Source organism: Phascolarctos cinereus, unplaced genomic scaffold (genome assembly GCF_003287225.1).
Source record: "Phascolarctos cinereus isolate Bilbo 61053 unplaced genomic scaffold, phaCin_HiC Scaffold_726;HRSCAF=1367, whole genome shotgun sequence".
In the NCBI taxonomy this organism is placed as follows: domain Eukaryota; kingdom Metazoa; phylum Chordata; class Mammalia; order Diprotodontia; family Phascolarctidae; genus Phascolarctos; species Phascolarctos cinereus.
Window position 1 is genome coordinate 395,365,263 of NW_027556098.1, and position 17,790 is coordinate 395,383,052.

At 41.8% G+C, this 17,790-nt stretch overlaps 1 protein-coding gene across 2 annotated transcripts in view; it reads left to right on the forward strand.

Annotated features, from left to right (window-relative positions):
* Window positions 1–17,790, forward strand: part of DNAJC11 (DnaJ heat shock protein family (Hsp40) member C11) — a 70,716-nt gene that overhangs the window by 11,517 nt on the left and 41,409 nt on the right. Inside the window, exons 1-3 of one of the 2 annotated variants that reach the window (XM_078145718.1) lie at window positions 11,580–11,690; window positions 11,844–11,973; window positions 14,372–14,445. In XM_078145718.1, coding sequence (XP_078001844.1) covers window positions 11,886–11,973; window positions 14,372–14,445 — 162 coding nt within the window. In that variant the 5' untranslated portion in view covers window positions 11,580–11,690; window positions 11,844–11,885. Of the gene's footprint in view, window positions 1–11,579; window positions 11,691–11,843; window positions 11,974–14,371; window positions 14,446–17,790 lie in introns of those variants that run through there. The other variant, XM_020974901.2, reaches the window with a different exon arrangement.

The following is a 17,790-nucleotide window of genomic DNA, read 5'->3' on the forward strand; positions in this document are numbered from 1 at the left end:
AGAATGAGTTCTCTTTCCCTTATCTCTAGCCTTGGTTTGTTGTCATGGGAAGATAAAGCTTGGCATCCAGGGTCCACCCGTGTGGGTACCTCTGGCCCAGGAGATACCAAAAGGATATGCTTGGGGCGGAAGATAATGATCAGCCTTAAAATTGAGGTATACAGCCCAGCCTCTTCAAATTGTCATCTATAGCCACCCTCTTCGGAGGCCATTTAAGTATCTTTCCTATACTAAGATCATTGGATTTAGAGGTGGAATGGGATCTCTGGTTCCTAGTGCAACTGGAGCCAAATTAAAGTATAATTAGGAAATAACTGACAAAATAAAAATGCAATAGAACATAGATAGTGTTAATATGTGATTTTCTGTGGTAAGGTCTATTTTAGTTTGACACTACTGATCTAGTCCAGCTCTCATTTGACATATGAAGAAATTGAGACGGAGAGAGTTGAAATGATTTGCCCACCTCTTGGAGTAAATAAAGAGTTTAACAAGTTTTATTTGTCCTAAGTTTACTGTGCTCTGATTTCAGAGGATGTCCTTTTGTGTTAGTATTTTGAGATTGTCTTGATTTAGAGCTGGTTCCATCTAGCACACCTCCACCCCCTTCTTTTTCTAATAAGGAAACTCTGACCCAGAACATATAGGACTTGCCTAAGGCCATACAATGGCAAAGCCAAGAATCAAACCCAGGTCTCCTGGTTCAGATCCAGTTGTGCATATTTGTATGACTCTTCAGCTTTCATCTTTCCTGACAGAAGAGTCTTTAAAAAAAAATCTTTCCTTATCCCACAACCCCCATTTTCTTCCCTTGAGTGGTGTAAACATTGAACTTCTCATCGGAACACTTGAGCCATGGGGACATCTGATGAAACAGATTGTTTTAGGAGGAATACTGTAAAAGGAAGTGTTTCTTACAGTGGGTAATGCATTTGCTGAAGTTGTTCGCTCATGGTGGTAGAAGACAGAAATACAAATAGGGGTCTGTTCCTCCAAAGTTCAGAACTTACCCTGTCATTCTCTTTTCATACTCCTTCCAGTCTCTTGGTTTATAGGATCCTAGAGTGTGAAGGAACTGTGCTATCTAGACAATCTCTTTCCAATTCTTTCTTCTACATAGAGCTCTTGTTTCTTTTCCATTTTTTTTCTTCTAGTGCTCTCGATTAATTTGTAAAAACATTTTAAACTCTTGTTCATATTGTGCCTGTGCTTTATTTTTCTTTGAGATTTTACTTGAAGCTGTTTTGGAGTCATTCCTTTCTGAGTTTATTTCAAACATCCTTGCCATCATGATAGCTTTTCACAGTGGAATTCTTTTTTGTTTGCTCTTTTTTCCAGACTACTTCCTGTCTTTGGACATGATGTTAGGGCCGGGCTTTGTGCACTTGTGAGGGAATGTCTGGTTAGTCCCCTTACTGCTTTCTTGTAGTATTGAATGTTATAGTATTCCCATCTCTTAGGGACAGTTTGGGGACCTGCAAGTTTCCAGTGCTCCCAAAGTAGTCTGATCCAAGGTAAAGTTGGATGCACCCCTAGTCTGAGCTCTGAACATTCAGGACCTGCATCTGGGTCTGAACAGGAAAGAAGAAGGAAAAAAGTGTTTATATAATGCCTACTATGTGCCAGGCACTGTGCTAAGTGCTTTTTACAGATACTATCTCATTTGATCCTCACAGCCCTGCAAGTGCAATTATCATCCCTAATTTACAGGTGAGTAGTAGTTGACTGCTGCTGGACTTGGCCGTTGCCATCAGTGTCTGCTGACCTCTATCTGTTTTCCTTTATTGACCTGGATGGAAAAATGACTCACTAACTTATTCTTGGATTTCTCCATCTGGATCCAGTCTGGCACATTTTCTAGATCTCTTTGGAGGAGTTTGGGTTGAGGGGAACTCTTCCTGCTGCTCTGCCACCTTGGTTCTGCCATCTGTCTAGGAAATCTCATTCATAAATTTCTCCAGACCTTTGAAACACCCATTTGTATTTCCTATCTGCACCACCTCTTTGGGTTATGTGTTTGATAAATTTCATTTGTCCTACGCTTGTGTCAGTCAAATCCCAAAAGTTGATCTTTCCAGTGTTTCACCCAATATGTGAATGAATTCCCTTTTTAACATCCTTCTCTTTGGCAGGTATAAGACTTAGAACAAAGTAGCTTCTTGTCAGGGAAAAGTTGACACCCTCTGAGGCAGAGGAAGGACTCCATCCATTGGGTCCTTTGGTGTATGCAACCACATCAAAAGCTAGAAAGACAGGAATTGTAACACTCTTTTAAAAAATGACTTTCCATATTATTGTGCATTAAGAAATGGTGAATAGAAAGTAGACAGAAACATGAGAAGATTTGTATGAACTGATGCAGAAGTACACAGTATCTGAAGAATGATTTACAGAATAATTAACTACAGCAATGTGAATAAAGTGCTACTGAAAGAAAGACCAGTTCTGAGTGATCCACCAGTACTGTTAGAGACTACGTCCCCAACATCACACCCGAAAGATGGAGGAGTATGTTATATGCCTTGTCAGGAAGGCGTCACTGTATTGGATTTGGGTTTGGGGTTTAATTTTTGCTTAATTTTTTTTCTTGGTTCTAAGGGAGAGTTCAGTATGAGAACAGCATTCCCAGAAATGACAGTGTTGTAGAGCTAAAAGCATTCAGCAAAATATATTTGTAGATATGTAGTATTTTATATTCACAGTATAAAAATATTTTACTTACTTGTATCTAAATAAAACAGAGAGGAAATAGTTTTCCATCAGTGAGCTTAGTGTTAGACTGTGTGTCTGTTGTCTTGAAATCTAGGCTAACTAGGAGAAGTCTGTCACTAACTTGGCCCCGGCTACTCTTGATGACCCTCTGGAGAGGGCTTTGCTCTGCATTGGTGGAAGGAGTACCACACCAATGAAGTTATGGAGCCTCAAAACATTGAAGTTCCCGTAAATCAGCAAGAAGATGGGCTACAGTGGTATTGATCATTGAGAATTATAGAGGTCAAAATGTCTCTCTCAGGTCTGAGTATTAATAGTAATACAGCTAGACAAATGAACTTGGAGCAATATCTCCAGGCCTGGTATCTTGTCTTAGTCCCAGGCCTGTATTTGTAGCAGTCCACTGGACATCTCTACCTGGATACGTCATTCTTATTTCAGAGTCGACTTATTAGAGACTGAATCCATCACTTACCTCTCAAATCTGGCTCTCTCTTCCAATTTACTTTTCTGTTAATAGATGCCACTCTTCTCTCAGTTACTAAGGCTTGAAAACATGGAGATATCTTTGAATCACCCTCAAGCAATTGATATATTAAGTACCTACTGGGTGACTAGCACAATAGCGGGCACTCTCTCACGTATCCAATCAGTCACTAAATCCTGTGGTTCCTTCTTTCAAAATCTCTCCCATCTACCCCTTAACATTTCCATTGTTATCTCTTAGAGCAGACCCTCACCGAATCATAGGATTTTAGAATTGGGAGGTATCTCAAAGTCCATCTAGTCTAACCCATACGCAAAAAGAATCCCTGCTAATGGTCACCCGGCTACTGCTTGAAGCCTCCCCCCCCCGACACCCACTATCTTACACTTGGATTACCTGCCTCACCTCTTTACTAGTCTTTCTAGTAAAAAGGCTCCTCTTTCTCTACTCCACTTCACTCAGTCATCCCAAACAAGATATTCCTATCAAGAACCCCTTTAACTCAAAATCTTTAATGGCTTCTCATGGCTTGTAATGTTCAGACTCTTGGTCTAATTTTCAGGGCCCTCTATATTCTCTCCTTATCCTACCCATCTATTCCTATTCACCACTGTTCTCAATATGAATTCATCACTTCACCTGATCTGGTTCCTCTGGATCAATGAACAACCATGCTTTTAGCTGCTTTTGTGCTTTTTCTATTCATGCTGCCACACCCCACCCCCACCCTCCATCCTCAGTGAAGATTCCTTTTTCTCTAATTGTCCAGGTCCTGTTCTATCTTTCCAGAGCCACCTTGAGGCTCGGCCTCTTCCATGAAGCCTTTTGGCATTGTCACTTGCTGTCATGTTGTTAGGTCACTGTTTCATATTCCTGTATATTCCTGTTTCTTTAACAAGATTATGCATTTCTCAGTGGCAGACTAGTCCCAACTCTCCCATCTTGTGTTTATGGAATGTAATGTTTTAATCCAAGTGTGAGACTTTGCATATATCCCTGCTTTTTACTAAGGGATGTTAAAGGTCATCCTTTTATAAAACAATTATAATCACTCCCTCCTTTATTTGTTGGGTAAATCCAGATCTCCATAGACACCTTGGGACCCCAAGATAAATGAAGAATTATCTTGGGTAGCTTTCCTGTGTGTGTGTGTGTGTGTGTGTGTGTGTGTGTGTGTGTGTGTGTGTGTGTGTGTGTTTTAATGAAATACAGCCAGATTTTTATGTTTTAAATATAGGCCAACACTTTTTTGAGGCATTTCTAACTTGTCCTTGCCAGGGCAGGTATGACAAAATCAAATCTTATATTAGACCCATCACTGTAGCTTCCTCAGCTCATCTCCACCCCACTGTACTGGTCTGCTGGAAAGTGGGAGACTCAGTACATCCTGGTGTTTCTTACCATTTGGAGATGAGCTGTTTATGTAAAGTCCTTCCTAGGCTTCCCAAAAGCCATTCCAAATGATCATGAGAAAAACTATGTTGTGTATCAACCAGGAAAAAATGGAGCTGAAGTAATGTGGGAACCTCGATACTCTGATGGTGATTGCTTTGGGCTTTTATTCTGCTATGAAATTAGCCCCTGTATAGAATTCAGTGAGTGGAAGGGTGTTACTGAATCCAGAGCAACTGCTGTGTTTCTAGTTGCGCTCTGAATGACTGACTATTTTAGTAGAATCTGTCTCCACAACTATGTCAATTACCACGTAATGACCTTTTCTCATCAGAAATCAGTCCTTACTCAACATCAAAAGCAGCAGTGTTGTGATGTTAGCTAGCTATAAAGTCTCATTCTTTTTCATTAAAACGTATGAGCGCTGAGCATCACCAAAAAAAAAAAGATTTTCATTAGCTGATGCAGTTTTTAAAATCAGATTAGCTTCGAGCATACGGGCAGTGATGAATCTGCAATGGCAGTCATTAGGCAGACTTCCCACTATTCAGTAGAATGTGGCTTGTTGGGGCTTGGTTGCTAAAGTACAATAACGGAGATATAGCTTTAAAGCTTGACTTTGAAATTGCACGCCTTAAACACATAGCAAGAGGCTGTATGGCGCCTGTTGTGAATTTAAGTGTTGAACGTCACGATCATATGATGTGCCATATCATATGCTGTTGAGTCTCAGTAGTTCTGAACCAGAGATCACACACCTCTGACATGGAGACGGCTGCCTTTCTTGCGTTCTCTTGCGCATGTAAACTTTGTATAACAGTTAATGAAGAGAGAAGCCTGGTGCGAGTGTCCGAACATAGGCTTCTCCCACTCCCATTGATTCTAGAGCAAGGCTGTTTCCTCGCCAGACTCAGGGAATCTCAGAATCTTAGAGCTGAAAGAGACTTCAGCATTTGTCGCATCCAGTCCATTCCCATTACAGTCTACCTGACCAGTGGCTGGCCAGCCAGACGCCTGATGAAGACTCTAGAAAGGGGAATCCCTTCCTCCTCCTGAGGGAGCCCATTCAGTCCATTTTGGGTCAGCTCTTGCTGTTGGGAAGTTTTGCCTTAAGTCAGGCAAACACGTGCCGCTGTAATATAATCCCATCGTCGCTGCTTCTTCTCTCTCGTCCCTCTTTCAGGAGATGACTCTTCAGATACTTGAAGACAGCTATCAGGTTTCCCCTTGCTCCTTTATGGCATAAAATCTCAAGGCCCTTCACTTGCTTGGTCGCTTGCCTCTAGAGGCTGTCCAGTTTATTAGTCTCCATCAGCGGCACTTTTATCTGAGTGGAAAGGTAGCAACTCTGTTGGCTGACTATTTGCTTCAGGGAAGCAAGTGAAACAAAGAACTAAATGCAGGATGATCCACTTCTTTAAACTGTGTCTTGAGCACCTTTCTGTACTGCTGGATCCAGCACCAGGGACCGCTCTCTCCAGGTGTCTGCAATGCAAGTGTCTTTTAGTCTTCTGTGACACCTAACCTCAGAGTTACAGTGGGTTACTAAGCTTTACAGTCATGTCACAGAGGACTCATGCTCTGGCAGTTTTATAGTGTATAAAGGCTTAATTTACAATAGAGTTATTTTCTAGAGAAAAAGGTAACAGTGATTGAGGGTGATGGTGAAACTCTTCAGTTCTTAAATAGAGAATGATGCACCTCTTAATTTTGTTCCAGAGTTTTAGAAAAAAGAATATAACTTAAAATGTCATTATTAGTGACTTATGTATCTCATTACATTTTGAAATGTTGTCAGTATTTTTACGGTAGTAAGAGAGGTTATCATTTATGAAATATTGAACCAGTGACCTTAGCTATTCACTTATGATGAAAGGCCCAATCTAACATTTTATTGAACATGATACTTATGAAAAATGAAACTTCTCATTTCCATTACTTAATCAATAGCACATTAAGCCATTTATTAATTTGATTAAAGAAGGTCATTGAAGAACTGAGTATCCCACTCCCTTCTTATCTAGTTTAATTTTAATAACCAAGAAATAGTAGGGTACTCTCACACTCACTCCATGAAGCTGTGCAAGTCCGGCTAATCTTTTGTTTGTTGCCTGCATGGGAGAAAGTAAAGAAAAATTGCAATCTGGGAAACAGCAGACCATTTTGAGTAGCTTTTAAGATAGAGTCAAGTTCTTTTTTTGGTTATCAAATTAGTTAGCTGGTGAAGACGACTTGATCAATATACACATTTGAAACAATAATTCATAAGAACAAGTAGAATTTATCTGTATTTCAGTAAACATATCAATAATCATATAATAAACAATTTGTAAATTATTATTTAAACAGTAATTAAAGATGTCAGGAAAATATGGACCCAAGATTAAGAAGGAAAAACAGGATGGTTTGAACTTTAGAGAGGAGACTATTAAAACTCACCACCCTGGGGGCAGCTAGGTGGCACAGTAGATAAAGCAGCGACCCTGGAGTCAGGAGGACCTGAGTTCAAATCCAGCCTCAGACTTGACGTTAGCTGTGTGACCCTGGGCAAGTCACTTAACCCCAATTGCCTCAAAACAAACAAAACCTGAAGGATTGTGTTTAAGAGGCAGCTAGGTGGCACAGTGCATAGAGCTTTAGACTTGGAGTCAGGAGGACCTGAGTTCAAAGCCAGCCTCAGACACTTGACACTTACTAGCTGTGTGACCCTGGGCAAGTCACTTAACCCCAATTGCCTCACCAAAAAGAGGGGAAAACAAAACAAAACAAAACTCACCACCCTGGCAGGATATACTGGTTATAGGAATACCCTGGAGATATTGTGAGTCTGGTTCCAGACTACCACACTAAGGTGAGTCATGAATTTTGGGGTTTCCCAGTGCATATAAAAGTTATGTTTGCACTATACTGTAGTCTGTTAAGTGGGCAATAATTATATACCTTAATTAAAAAATACCTTATTGCTAAAAAAGAGATGCTAACCATCATGTGAGTCTTTAGCAAATTGCAGTCTTTTTGCTGGTGGAGCGTCTTGCCTAGAATTCAGTGCTTCTTAAATTATGGAAAAAGTTTAAGAAGCCGTGGCTTAGATGTTGATGACTGCTGACTAATCAGATGGTGGTTGCTGAAGGTGTGGGTGGGGGAGCACCTGTGGCAGTTTCTTAAAATAAGACAACAGTGAAGTTTGCCACATTGACTTTTCCTTTCACATGAACACTTAGAGGCCATTGTAGGGTATTTAACTTGCCTAATTTCAATATTGTTGTGTCTCAGGAAATTGGGAGGCCCTAGGGTAGGGAGAGAGACTATGGAGGGCTGGTAGGTGAAGAAGTCAGAACACACACATTGAGTTTGCTTTCTTATATGGGGCACAGTTTGTGGTGCCCCACAACAGTTATAATAGTAACATCTAAGATCACTGGTCACAGTCAGCACCACAGACATAATAATAGTGAAAGTTTGAAATATTGTGAGAATTACAAAAATGTGACAGACACATGTGAGCACAGCACGTGCTGTTGGAAAAAAAGTGAAACACAATAAAACAAGGTATGCCCGTATAGAAGGCTGAATGGCAAAAAAGAAATACATAAGAAATTCATGATTGAAAACATCAGAGAATAAATAACATATAGAAGATTGACCCAGACTAGATAATTTCTAAATTATAGGTCCAGACCCTATATTATGTACTTTAGGGCAGCAGAGAAGTGGAATGGTGCAGTAAATGGAGTCAGGTAGACCAGGGTTGAGATCCAGTCTCTGGCTCAGACTGGTTTTGTGACTTTGGCCAAGTCACTTAACTTTCAACTGCCCCTCCCCCTAAGTGGGCAGTCCCCAAGTGACTTTCTAAAACTAAATTATTGAGAAGCTGCTTGCCTATATTTGTGGCAGATGGAAGGTGCTTCTACAACAAGAGTTTTCCACGTTATGAAACAGCAGTTTGACCCCACCCCCAAAAGAAAAAAAAAAGGTTCAGACCAGGATGAAGCTGGAGGAATATTGTGAAATTAGTACAGGCAGAATTTGAACTAATTCTTGAAGTTAGGAAGAAGATTGCCCATGACGCTTAATGCTTTTGTTTATTGTACAGGGAAGGATCCTTTGAAGATCATGGTTTAAAACAGGACAAGGTCCATGTAACCTCCTAGTGCTCTAAGTTCAAAAGCTAGCACATGAAAAGTCAGAAACTTCTTCCTCTGGCTTCTGACCAACAATCTAGGATGGCTAACACAGAGACAGGGGCACTACGTCCAACGGAATCCTTGCTGAGAATCCATTTTATACCATGGCTAAGTAAACCTCACTTTAAAAGTTCATTGTTGATGTTTTATGGGTCTTATTTTGTCCAGTTCCAAACCTGAAGCATCAGATATGGCTGAATCAGGTTGTGAAGTACCCACTGTGTGCTAGGCACTTTGCTGTAGACCCTGGGAATGAGTGGGGAGGTACTGCTGTGGAGGAGCTTACATTCTACTGTAATGCGAGTCAGCCAGTAAGGGGAGGAACTCGAACCCAAGGTACCAAGGGAAAGAAAATGGAATCACTTCTGCTCAAGCTGTGCCCTGAATTTTCTTGATAATTTCTGATTTAAGAAAGTGAGTGACCCTGAAAGTGACTCTAACCCTTGTCCTTCTGTGGCCTTTGAGATTTTCTATCCAAGGTCCCCACAGAAATCTTAAGATTCTGTAAGATTCCTATTTCTCTAGTGTTTAAGTAAATCCACTCCTTTGAAAATATTTTAAAAGTTTCATCCTAGAAACTGTTCTCAAAACATCAAAATTACTTTAAATTTTCTTTTTTGGGGGGAGTGAGGAGCAAGGCATTGTTTCACCAGTGGAAAGGATGTGGGATTTGGAACAATAATAATTGATTTTATATAGTCCTTTTAAGACTCACAGAGCACTTTACACAGGTTATCTCATTTCAGTCAGTAAAAATTTATTAACAGAATTAAGAATGAATTTTTTAAAATCATCTGAATTGAAGGCCCTGGGTTCATCCTGGAGTTGCTGCTCACCACCTGGGTCACCTCCAACTCTCTGGGTCCAGCTTCTGGATCTAAACCAATGTGAGGGTGGGACATGTAGCCTGGTCGACTGATTTCGAAGTCTACCTTGACACTTGCCAGCTGTGCCTGTTGGGGGCAAACTGCCCTCTCTGGAGTTTGGCTTCTTGGTCTGTACAAAGCGAGGGCTGGGCTTGATGACTTCTCAGATCACCTCTGGCTCTCAATCCGTAATCTTCAGTTATCGTTGTTGAGTTGTTTGTTCAGTCATGTCTGATTCTCCATGGCCCCATTGGAGGTTTTCTTGGCAAAGATATTGGGGTGGTTGGCCATTTCCTCCCCCAGATCACTTTACAGATGAGGAAACTGAGGCAAACAGGGTGAAGTGACTTGCCCAGGTTCACACAGCTAGCAAGTGTCTAGGGCCAGATCTGAACTCAGGAAAATGAGTCTTCCTGACTCCGGGCCCAGCACTCTATCTACTGCACCAGCTAGCTGTTCCATGTAACCTTAAGTAGGAATGGAAAAATAATTAGAAATTATGGCTAAATGCATTTTTTAAATGGGGAAAGGATTAAGTATAAATTGTATCTTAACTTCCATTGCGAAGTTATTGTTCATTTGTGTTTGACTCTTTGTCCGTGAGGTTTTCTTGGCAAAGATACTGGAGTGGTTTGCCGTTTCCATCTCCAGTATATTAAAGCAAACAGAGACTAAGTGATTTTCCCAGGGCTACACAGCTAGAAAATGTCTGAGACCAGATTTGAACTTGCGTCTTCTGACTCCTGGCCCCAGTGCTCTACCCACTGAGCCACCTAGCTCTCCCCCCATTGAGAAGCATAGGTATTCAAATGTGTGGGTAATTGCATAAGAGAAGAAAATAGTAAAGAACATTCCAGATAAATGAAAAGCCTCCAAGAAATTCTAAAATGAATATTTCTCTGATCATTTTTCCTGACATTATCTGTTTCCTGAGTTTCATTTCTTCTTTTAGGTCCTTTCTCTAGGACCTACTGGCCCTAGGGTACAGGCTGTGCCCAAATACTAACAGAATTCCAGGTCCCATCCCTTTGCCCAGACGGCTGACGTTCTGTCTTCTCTGGCGTGCTGTCAGTGACCCAGAAATCTGCTTCTGCTGTCACGATTGTCGAGCTGCAGTGCGGGGTGAGACTGCTTCTCACCGTGAAAATGCCCTTTAAAGGGCCCAGGCAGCATCACCTGTGACAGGTCTGAATGGTCTTAATCATAAGTATTATCACCAAAAGAGAACTGTAAGGAGCCAGATACTACAAACTTCCCAGGGCCAAAGGTTAGGTGGTCCAGGTATGTGGCTTATAAGACTCCTTATGTCAAGACAGGAAAAGAATTGTGCTTCTTACCTTTCCTCTCTCACATGGTTTCAGATAGCTTGTCCTTTTGGTCATTTAGACTTACTTGACAGTTTGCTTCATTTTTACCTTTGGTTGGGTGCATGTTATTTAAAATGTCCACTGCTCCCTTGGAAGTGGGGCTTGGTGAGCAGGGGTTGCTCTTTGCCCCACGGTGGTCTTCTGCCTTCTCACTAGGACTGCTTCATGCCGCGTCTCATGGTGGCTTAGCTGATAAGAAACCCTTAGCTTCTGTCCTCCAGAGGACTGTGAACAGAAAGGGTCTTGTTTGTGAAATAGAATGAAGGGGGAATCATGCCTGGTGAGTTCTCCTGAGGGGAGACTTAGGAATGGGTATTAGTTTTATAATTCCCTTCATCATAGATGTTTGGGGATTAAAATTCACAGAGGTTCTCAGTGCGAAAACCTTGGATTAAAAGCATGGCATTTTTGCCTGAGGACAGACAGTTTTTAGGTTGTTTTTTTTCCCCTGCCAGTACAGCCCAGTATTGCGGACATAGTGGCTTGCCTTCCTTCATCTAACATAGATACAGAGGAAGCTGATCTCTGCTGTTTTCCTTTCAGGCTCAGAGCAGATTGAACCAGTGCAGAGACAGGAATTTCTTTCCCCTCTACCTGATAACCATGCATGCCATCAAGATGCAGTCACTATTGATGTGCATAATTGATCACGTTATTAACCTGCGCAAAAAGCCTTATTACGGTAATAAAGCCTAACTTCATTATACACCGTATTTAGAAGAGCTAAATGTGCTGGGGAGTGGCTGATAGGTTCCCATTTCAGGGCTGATTCTGATGATGATAATGGTTAAATAGCATTGATTGTCCTCTAATTGAATTTCTTTTCTTTCCATAGGCCTCTTCTGAAGAGCTAAAAGCTGCCTACCGGCGGCTGTGCATGCTTTACCATCCAGACAAGCACCGAGACCCAGAGCTCAAATCACAAGCCGAGCAACTGTTTAACCTTGTCCACCAGGCTTATGAAGGTCAGTCAGGGTCTGGGTTTTGTGAAAGCTGCCCCAGTAGCACATATTGGATTTTTATAATACTTGCGTTGAAGAGTGTAGAGGACAAGGGTCCTTGGTGGGGTTTAAAGATGGTGGTTAGCGTCGTGCCTTCTACTGACTGACTGACTTGACTTTGAAAAAGCAATATTTTGCTTTGGAAATCAATATGTGCCCAATAAGTGGAAAATGAGTGCAGAAGCTGTGCACGAGGCCAGGTTTTGAATTGTAAGAGGAATCAGCTGCTTTTCAGTTGTTTACTCCAGTTTTCTTCCAGAGGGAGACCCTCCGGTGCAGGGCCAGGAAGCTTTTCCCCCCAGGCTGGCAAGTGAGGTGGCTCAAGTTTGTCTACATCAGAAAGAGAGTCTAAAGCTGAACTCCCACCTCCTGGGTTCCATGGCCCGTGGGGGAGGAAATGCCTCCCAGAACTTGGGGCACTTGGTGATATTGAGAAAATTCAGTCCCAAGAATGAGAACAGGAGCAAGCAGAGGGTTTTTATCCTTATATATGATTTATGTCACAAAGGGTTTGTTGTGCCGAGTTTTCTTGTGGTGAAGTATTATGCTTGGATTTAGAATTTATCCCAAGCAAATTGGCAATAACTCATGCCAGCAATACGTTTAGTGAATTGTGAGAGCCATTCTCCCATAATTAGACAGGCTAAAAATGAGAGGACATGTTAGTCTATGAAATAAAGACTTTTCATTGTACAAATAAAAACATATCTTGTATCTCAGTTTATAATTTTGCCTAAAAATTAGATTTTAATGACCAGTGAAAGTCAGGCAGTGGCAAGCGATGTGTTTGCATAGCCAGGACAATGTAATCTTATCAGACTTAACTCTCCAGTCAGAGGCAGATGTTTCAAATCCATTTATAGGAAGGGCTTGATTGAAACTGCCTTCCTCTGATTACATTCTGTTATCTGTGTGGCTGAATTAATTTTACAGTTGTCTGAATTATTGATATAGTTTGTGTGCAGCATTTTGGCAGTTTGGGAGGAGTAACTGAAACACGAGAGAGTTAACAGCAAAGCCCGGCCAGCTCTTGTCAGACTGCTGCAGCAGTGAGCCTGGCACCCAGTGGTTTAGCCTAAAGGGAGACAAAAGCAAAATTGTGAATAAATGATTCCTTATTAAATCTGAGAGATTAGCTGAAGGGGTTTGGTACCTGTGTTTTTGAATGGTCAGCATTTCTTTCCTCCATATTAGATTTAAACATGAGCAGAATCATTTGCATCTTCTTCCCTTTTTTTAATTAGGCCTTAAAATATATGGAGCGGTCTGCAAAAAGAAGTCAAGCTCATCTATGGAGATTGGCAAGGGTTGGAGTTGGGTTAGAGTCTTGGCGGAGTGGGGCGGAAGGTCACAGGTGTTGTGTGTCAGTGGTGACTAAGCTGGATCTTGGCCTGGCTTTATGCAGCTGTGTTCTTCAAGGCGCTGCCCACTTGTGGGTTATACACTGTTCATAGGATCATAAGTTTAGAATGAGAAAGAACTTGAGACATCATCCCTGTCACCTCCCCTCATTTTACAAATGAGGAAACTGAGGCCCAGAAAGAAGAGACTTGTCCAGGTGCCCCTGGCAGTAAGTGTCCAAGGTGGGGTTTGGGCTCAAGCCTTCCGCCTCTGCATCCCAGGCTTGCTGTCCTGACCTCTCCTGAGAAGCTCACATCCTTCTGGAGAACAGCCTGTTTTCTCTCGTGTTATTTTATATCACAGACCCAACTGGCAGTGTTGTGACAATTATTTACAAATAAGTGCTAATGCTACAGAAAAACATGGGCTGCTTAAGATGCTGCAAAGGGCTGTTCAAGGAGGAAATTACCATAACAGTTGCAAGTAGGTTCTAGTGCCTGGTCCCTCGTGGGCTGAGTACCCTCCTGGAAGGCCTGCCTCGGAGCCCACCTGACACTTGGTAGCTTTGTGACGTGGGCAGATCGCCCCTAGCAGCCTCGAGTTCCACATCTCTAAAAATGGTCATCATTAGAGTCATAGTCCCGATCTCACATTGTTGCTGTGGCTGTCCAGATTACCAAGGGCTTTGCAGACATTAAAGCTCTTTGGCAAGACCAGCTATTAGCATTATAATGAGATTTCTTTAGAAGTTGCATTAACTTTTTTTGTACCTTTGGTATAGCTAAGCAGATATTTGAGAAAAGTAAAACCGCTTTGTCCTGGTGGTTGAACTAATGCATCTTTCCCAGGGGACCTGCCATGCCCAGGAAGCTTCTTCAGCCCTGAGAAAGCTGACTCTGTTAGTCAAGAATAACCACTATAAACAAGGGGAAGATGACAGGAGGAAAGGTGTAAGATTCCTGGGAATTCACAGAATAACATAAATCTTGTACTTTGTAAACATATGCCTTTTAATTTGCAGTTCTCAGTGATCCCCAAACCAGGGCCATCTATGATATATACGGGAAAAGAGGACTGGAAATGGAAGGATGGGAGGTAAGAAAAATTATATGTGTCATGTCCCAGAAAAAAAAAAGTATGAACGAATTAAAAAAAACAAATATTATCTTAAGGAAAAATACACTTGAGTCAGTGAAATTCTAGGCCTTTTGCCCTCTATCTTTGTTTAAAATTGAATAGGAGTTTTTAAAAAATAAATGTTCGGCAGCCATTATTAAGTGGCTGTCTGGTACCTTCTTTCATTCATAAGTGGAGTTTTGGGGTTTGGGAAAGCCTAAGTAGGAGTCACTGAAAAACCAAAAGTATTCAGAAATATGCTGTTAGAGACACGCTTTTTCAACATCATGTAACGTTGCACATGATAGTCTTTTGATATGTGTCTGCTTAATGTATTCCCCTTTGGTCTTGGAACTTAAACAGCTACATGTGCCCCGTCCTTGGAGACCATGAGAGCCTTTGGCATACATCTTGATTCTGACAAGGGGGGAGAAGAAGAGAGTAAAGTACAATTGCCTCTTGTCCCCTTCCCGCCATTGCTCAATAGGAGTTAGCAGTGCCTTAGGCAGGATTACTTTAGTGTGGGTAGGAGTTAAGTCTTAGTCATTTTAACAGAGGCAGGATTACTTTAGTGTGGGTAGGAGTTAAGTCTTAGTCATTTTAACAGAAGATTTCATCCATAAACTCTTCCCAGATCCCCACATCTCCTTCATCAGCTACTGGGAGGAGGGAGGAGAGACTCTTGTCTTCATTAAATTCTTTCTATCTAATATGCCACTACAAGTACACATTGTATTTTAAAATAGAGGTTGACTGTGTCTTTTCATACTACCGTTCAGGGCTCTGGGAAACCACGGCCCCTGCTTTGTATCTCCAGTTTCATTGTTAGGTTTTTAATTCCAAACAGCATTGCTCCAAACTTCCAATTAGAGTGATGGGGCTAAGGTTTTCCTGGCAAAATATTTCATGGCTTCCCTAGTGCCAGAACAAAATGATCTCATCATAACAAATGCACCCAGTAACGACTGTAAAATTATTGGAGGAGTCACAGGTGGTGAATGCACCTTTGAATAAGCCTTCAAATAAATATGTATTATGAAATCTCTTTAAGGACAAAGCAGAGAGAGCCAGTCAAGTTCTCATCTATCAGAGTTGGCTTGCTTTATGTTTCATATTGATACTGTACCATGGGACAGTGCCTGCACTGCGAGATAAAAATGCCTTCAGCAGAGTCCAGGAAGGTCCCTCCCCAGGTATTAGCTCGGAGATGTATCAGAGCTTAACATACAATAGGTAAATTGAAGCCATTATTTATACTGTAAAGGAAAAGTCTCACTGAACTCCAGCTCATTTTATGGAGCTGGCATCAACATTCCTTCAAGGAATTCCTACAGCTGGATGAATTGTTTAATATGAGGACTGTCCCACTTCAGTAATAGCTTTCACTCCAGGGAGGCAGCTGCATTCCCTTCATGCTGTTGCCGGTATTTTGAGCACTATTAAACTTTTCCGATTGCTGAGGGGTGTTCATTTAATGCATATTTGTTAAGATAAACATATGGGTAGTCAGTGAAGGATGAAGAGCTCTGTTAACACCTTAAGTGTCTCAAATGCCTTTCATCTGAGGATCTCAAAGCACTTCACCATGATTTAGAAGTAGCTTCCAGCATCTGATAGATCAGTAATATCATTTCCATGTTATTAAAAGTAAGCTATCTATATGTGTAGTTTTACTTCTCAGGACTGCACAACCACTAGTCCCTTGCTCCTCTTGGTAAATTCACGCTCTTTTCTTCTTGCAAGAGAATTCCGATTCTCTGGCAGATCGCCATAAGCCTGAGATGTTGCCATTCCCTGTTTGTAAAAACCCCTGCTTCCATCTATCTTGTCATCTTGGATCTGGAATTTAATTGGCAGTGTCTTTGTGGGTGCCTGTTCAGAGAATGGAAGTGGTCCTTTTTCCTGAATGACTGAAAACCAGCTTTGAGCTGCTAGGAGAATCGAGAGAGTGGTTTGAAAAGCTCAGTCCTCATCTCCAGCAAATATTGTGCTCAGACTAAAGATTAAATTAACATTGCTGGTTTTTTTCCCTTTCTCTGCTCTTCTGCAATCTGACTTTCATCCTGAGACCCTCTTCCCAGTCTCTGCCCTTTCCTAGTCTTCTTTCTCAGAGTTATCAAAATAATCTTCCTAGAACAGGGATCCAACCATGTGACTTCCCCTCCTCCAGAACCTTCCCTGACTCTTCATTACCCCTAAAATAACATACATACTCCTCACTTTGGCATGGAAAGCCCTTCGCAGTCTGGCTCCAGTGAACTTCCTAGACTTGTTTCACATCATCCCTCGCATTTCAGCTAGATGGGCCTCCGTGCTCTTCCCCAGCCTTCCTCCACCTCCCCTCTCAGGCCTCCATGACTTTGCCGGTGGTTTGGCCCCCATGCTAGGGATATCTTACCTCCTCATCTCTGCCTCTTGGAATCCCCAGCCTTGGAATTCCTTCAAGGCTCAAATCAGGTTCACATTTTCTTGTGGGAAGCCTTTCCTCATCCCCCTAGTTATTAGTATTCCCTCCCTCTTGAAATTATGTTATGTTTGTATGTTGTATGCCCCAGTTGAATGTAAGCCCCTTAAAATTAAGGCCTCTTTTTTTGGGAGTGGGGTTGTCTTTGTATCCCCAGGGTCTAGGAGAATGCTTTGCTAGTTAAATTAATTGAGTTCATCTTATCCATACTTTCTTGCTAGATCTTTGGAAGCTAATTTAGCCCAGTGGTGGCTGGAATAACTTCTCTTAAAGATAGAATAATATAAAAAGAGCATAACCCTTCCCCCATTCCTTCAGTACCTCCCCACAGCCCATGGGCTTTCCTGGGGAGTTTATATTAACAATTATTGAGTTTATATTCAGCTGCTCAGCAGCATTTACAATGACCAGTTGCTGTGTATTTCCCTATCTCCATGTATCTATTAGAATCTAGTACTTGGATATCTAGAATTGGTTCATATGAAAAAGCCCATTGAGGTTTTCCCTTGAGTTGGACGTTCCTTTAGAGGATGTGAATGGGTGGAGTCTCTGGATTTCTAGGACCAGATGGAGTATTCCCAGATGCAGTGGCCGGGCCAGCCCCTTTCACCTTTTAGTGAGCCCAGCACACGGACCAGGTTTTTGTAGCTTGTGTTAAATAGGATGACCAGACTCAGAGAAAGTGACACCGTTAGAACATTTTCCTCTTCAGCATGTCACAGAGTGTGTCAGAGGAAAAGTAACTTAGAGCTATTAATTCAAGCCTGCAAAGGTTAAGCAGCTCAAGTGCTTGACAGCAAATCTTGCTCTTTTCTGGCCGCTTGGAACCTGGCACTCGCCAGACCCTGGGTTTTCTGACA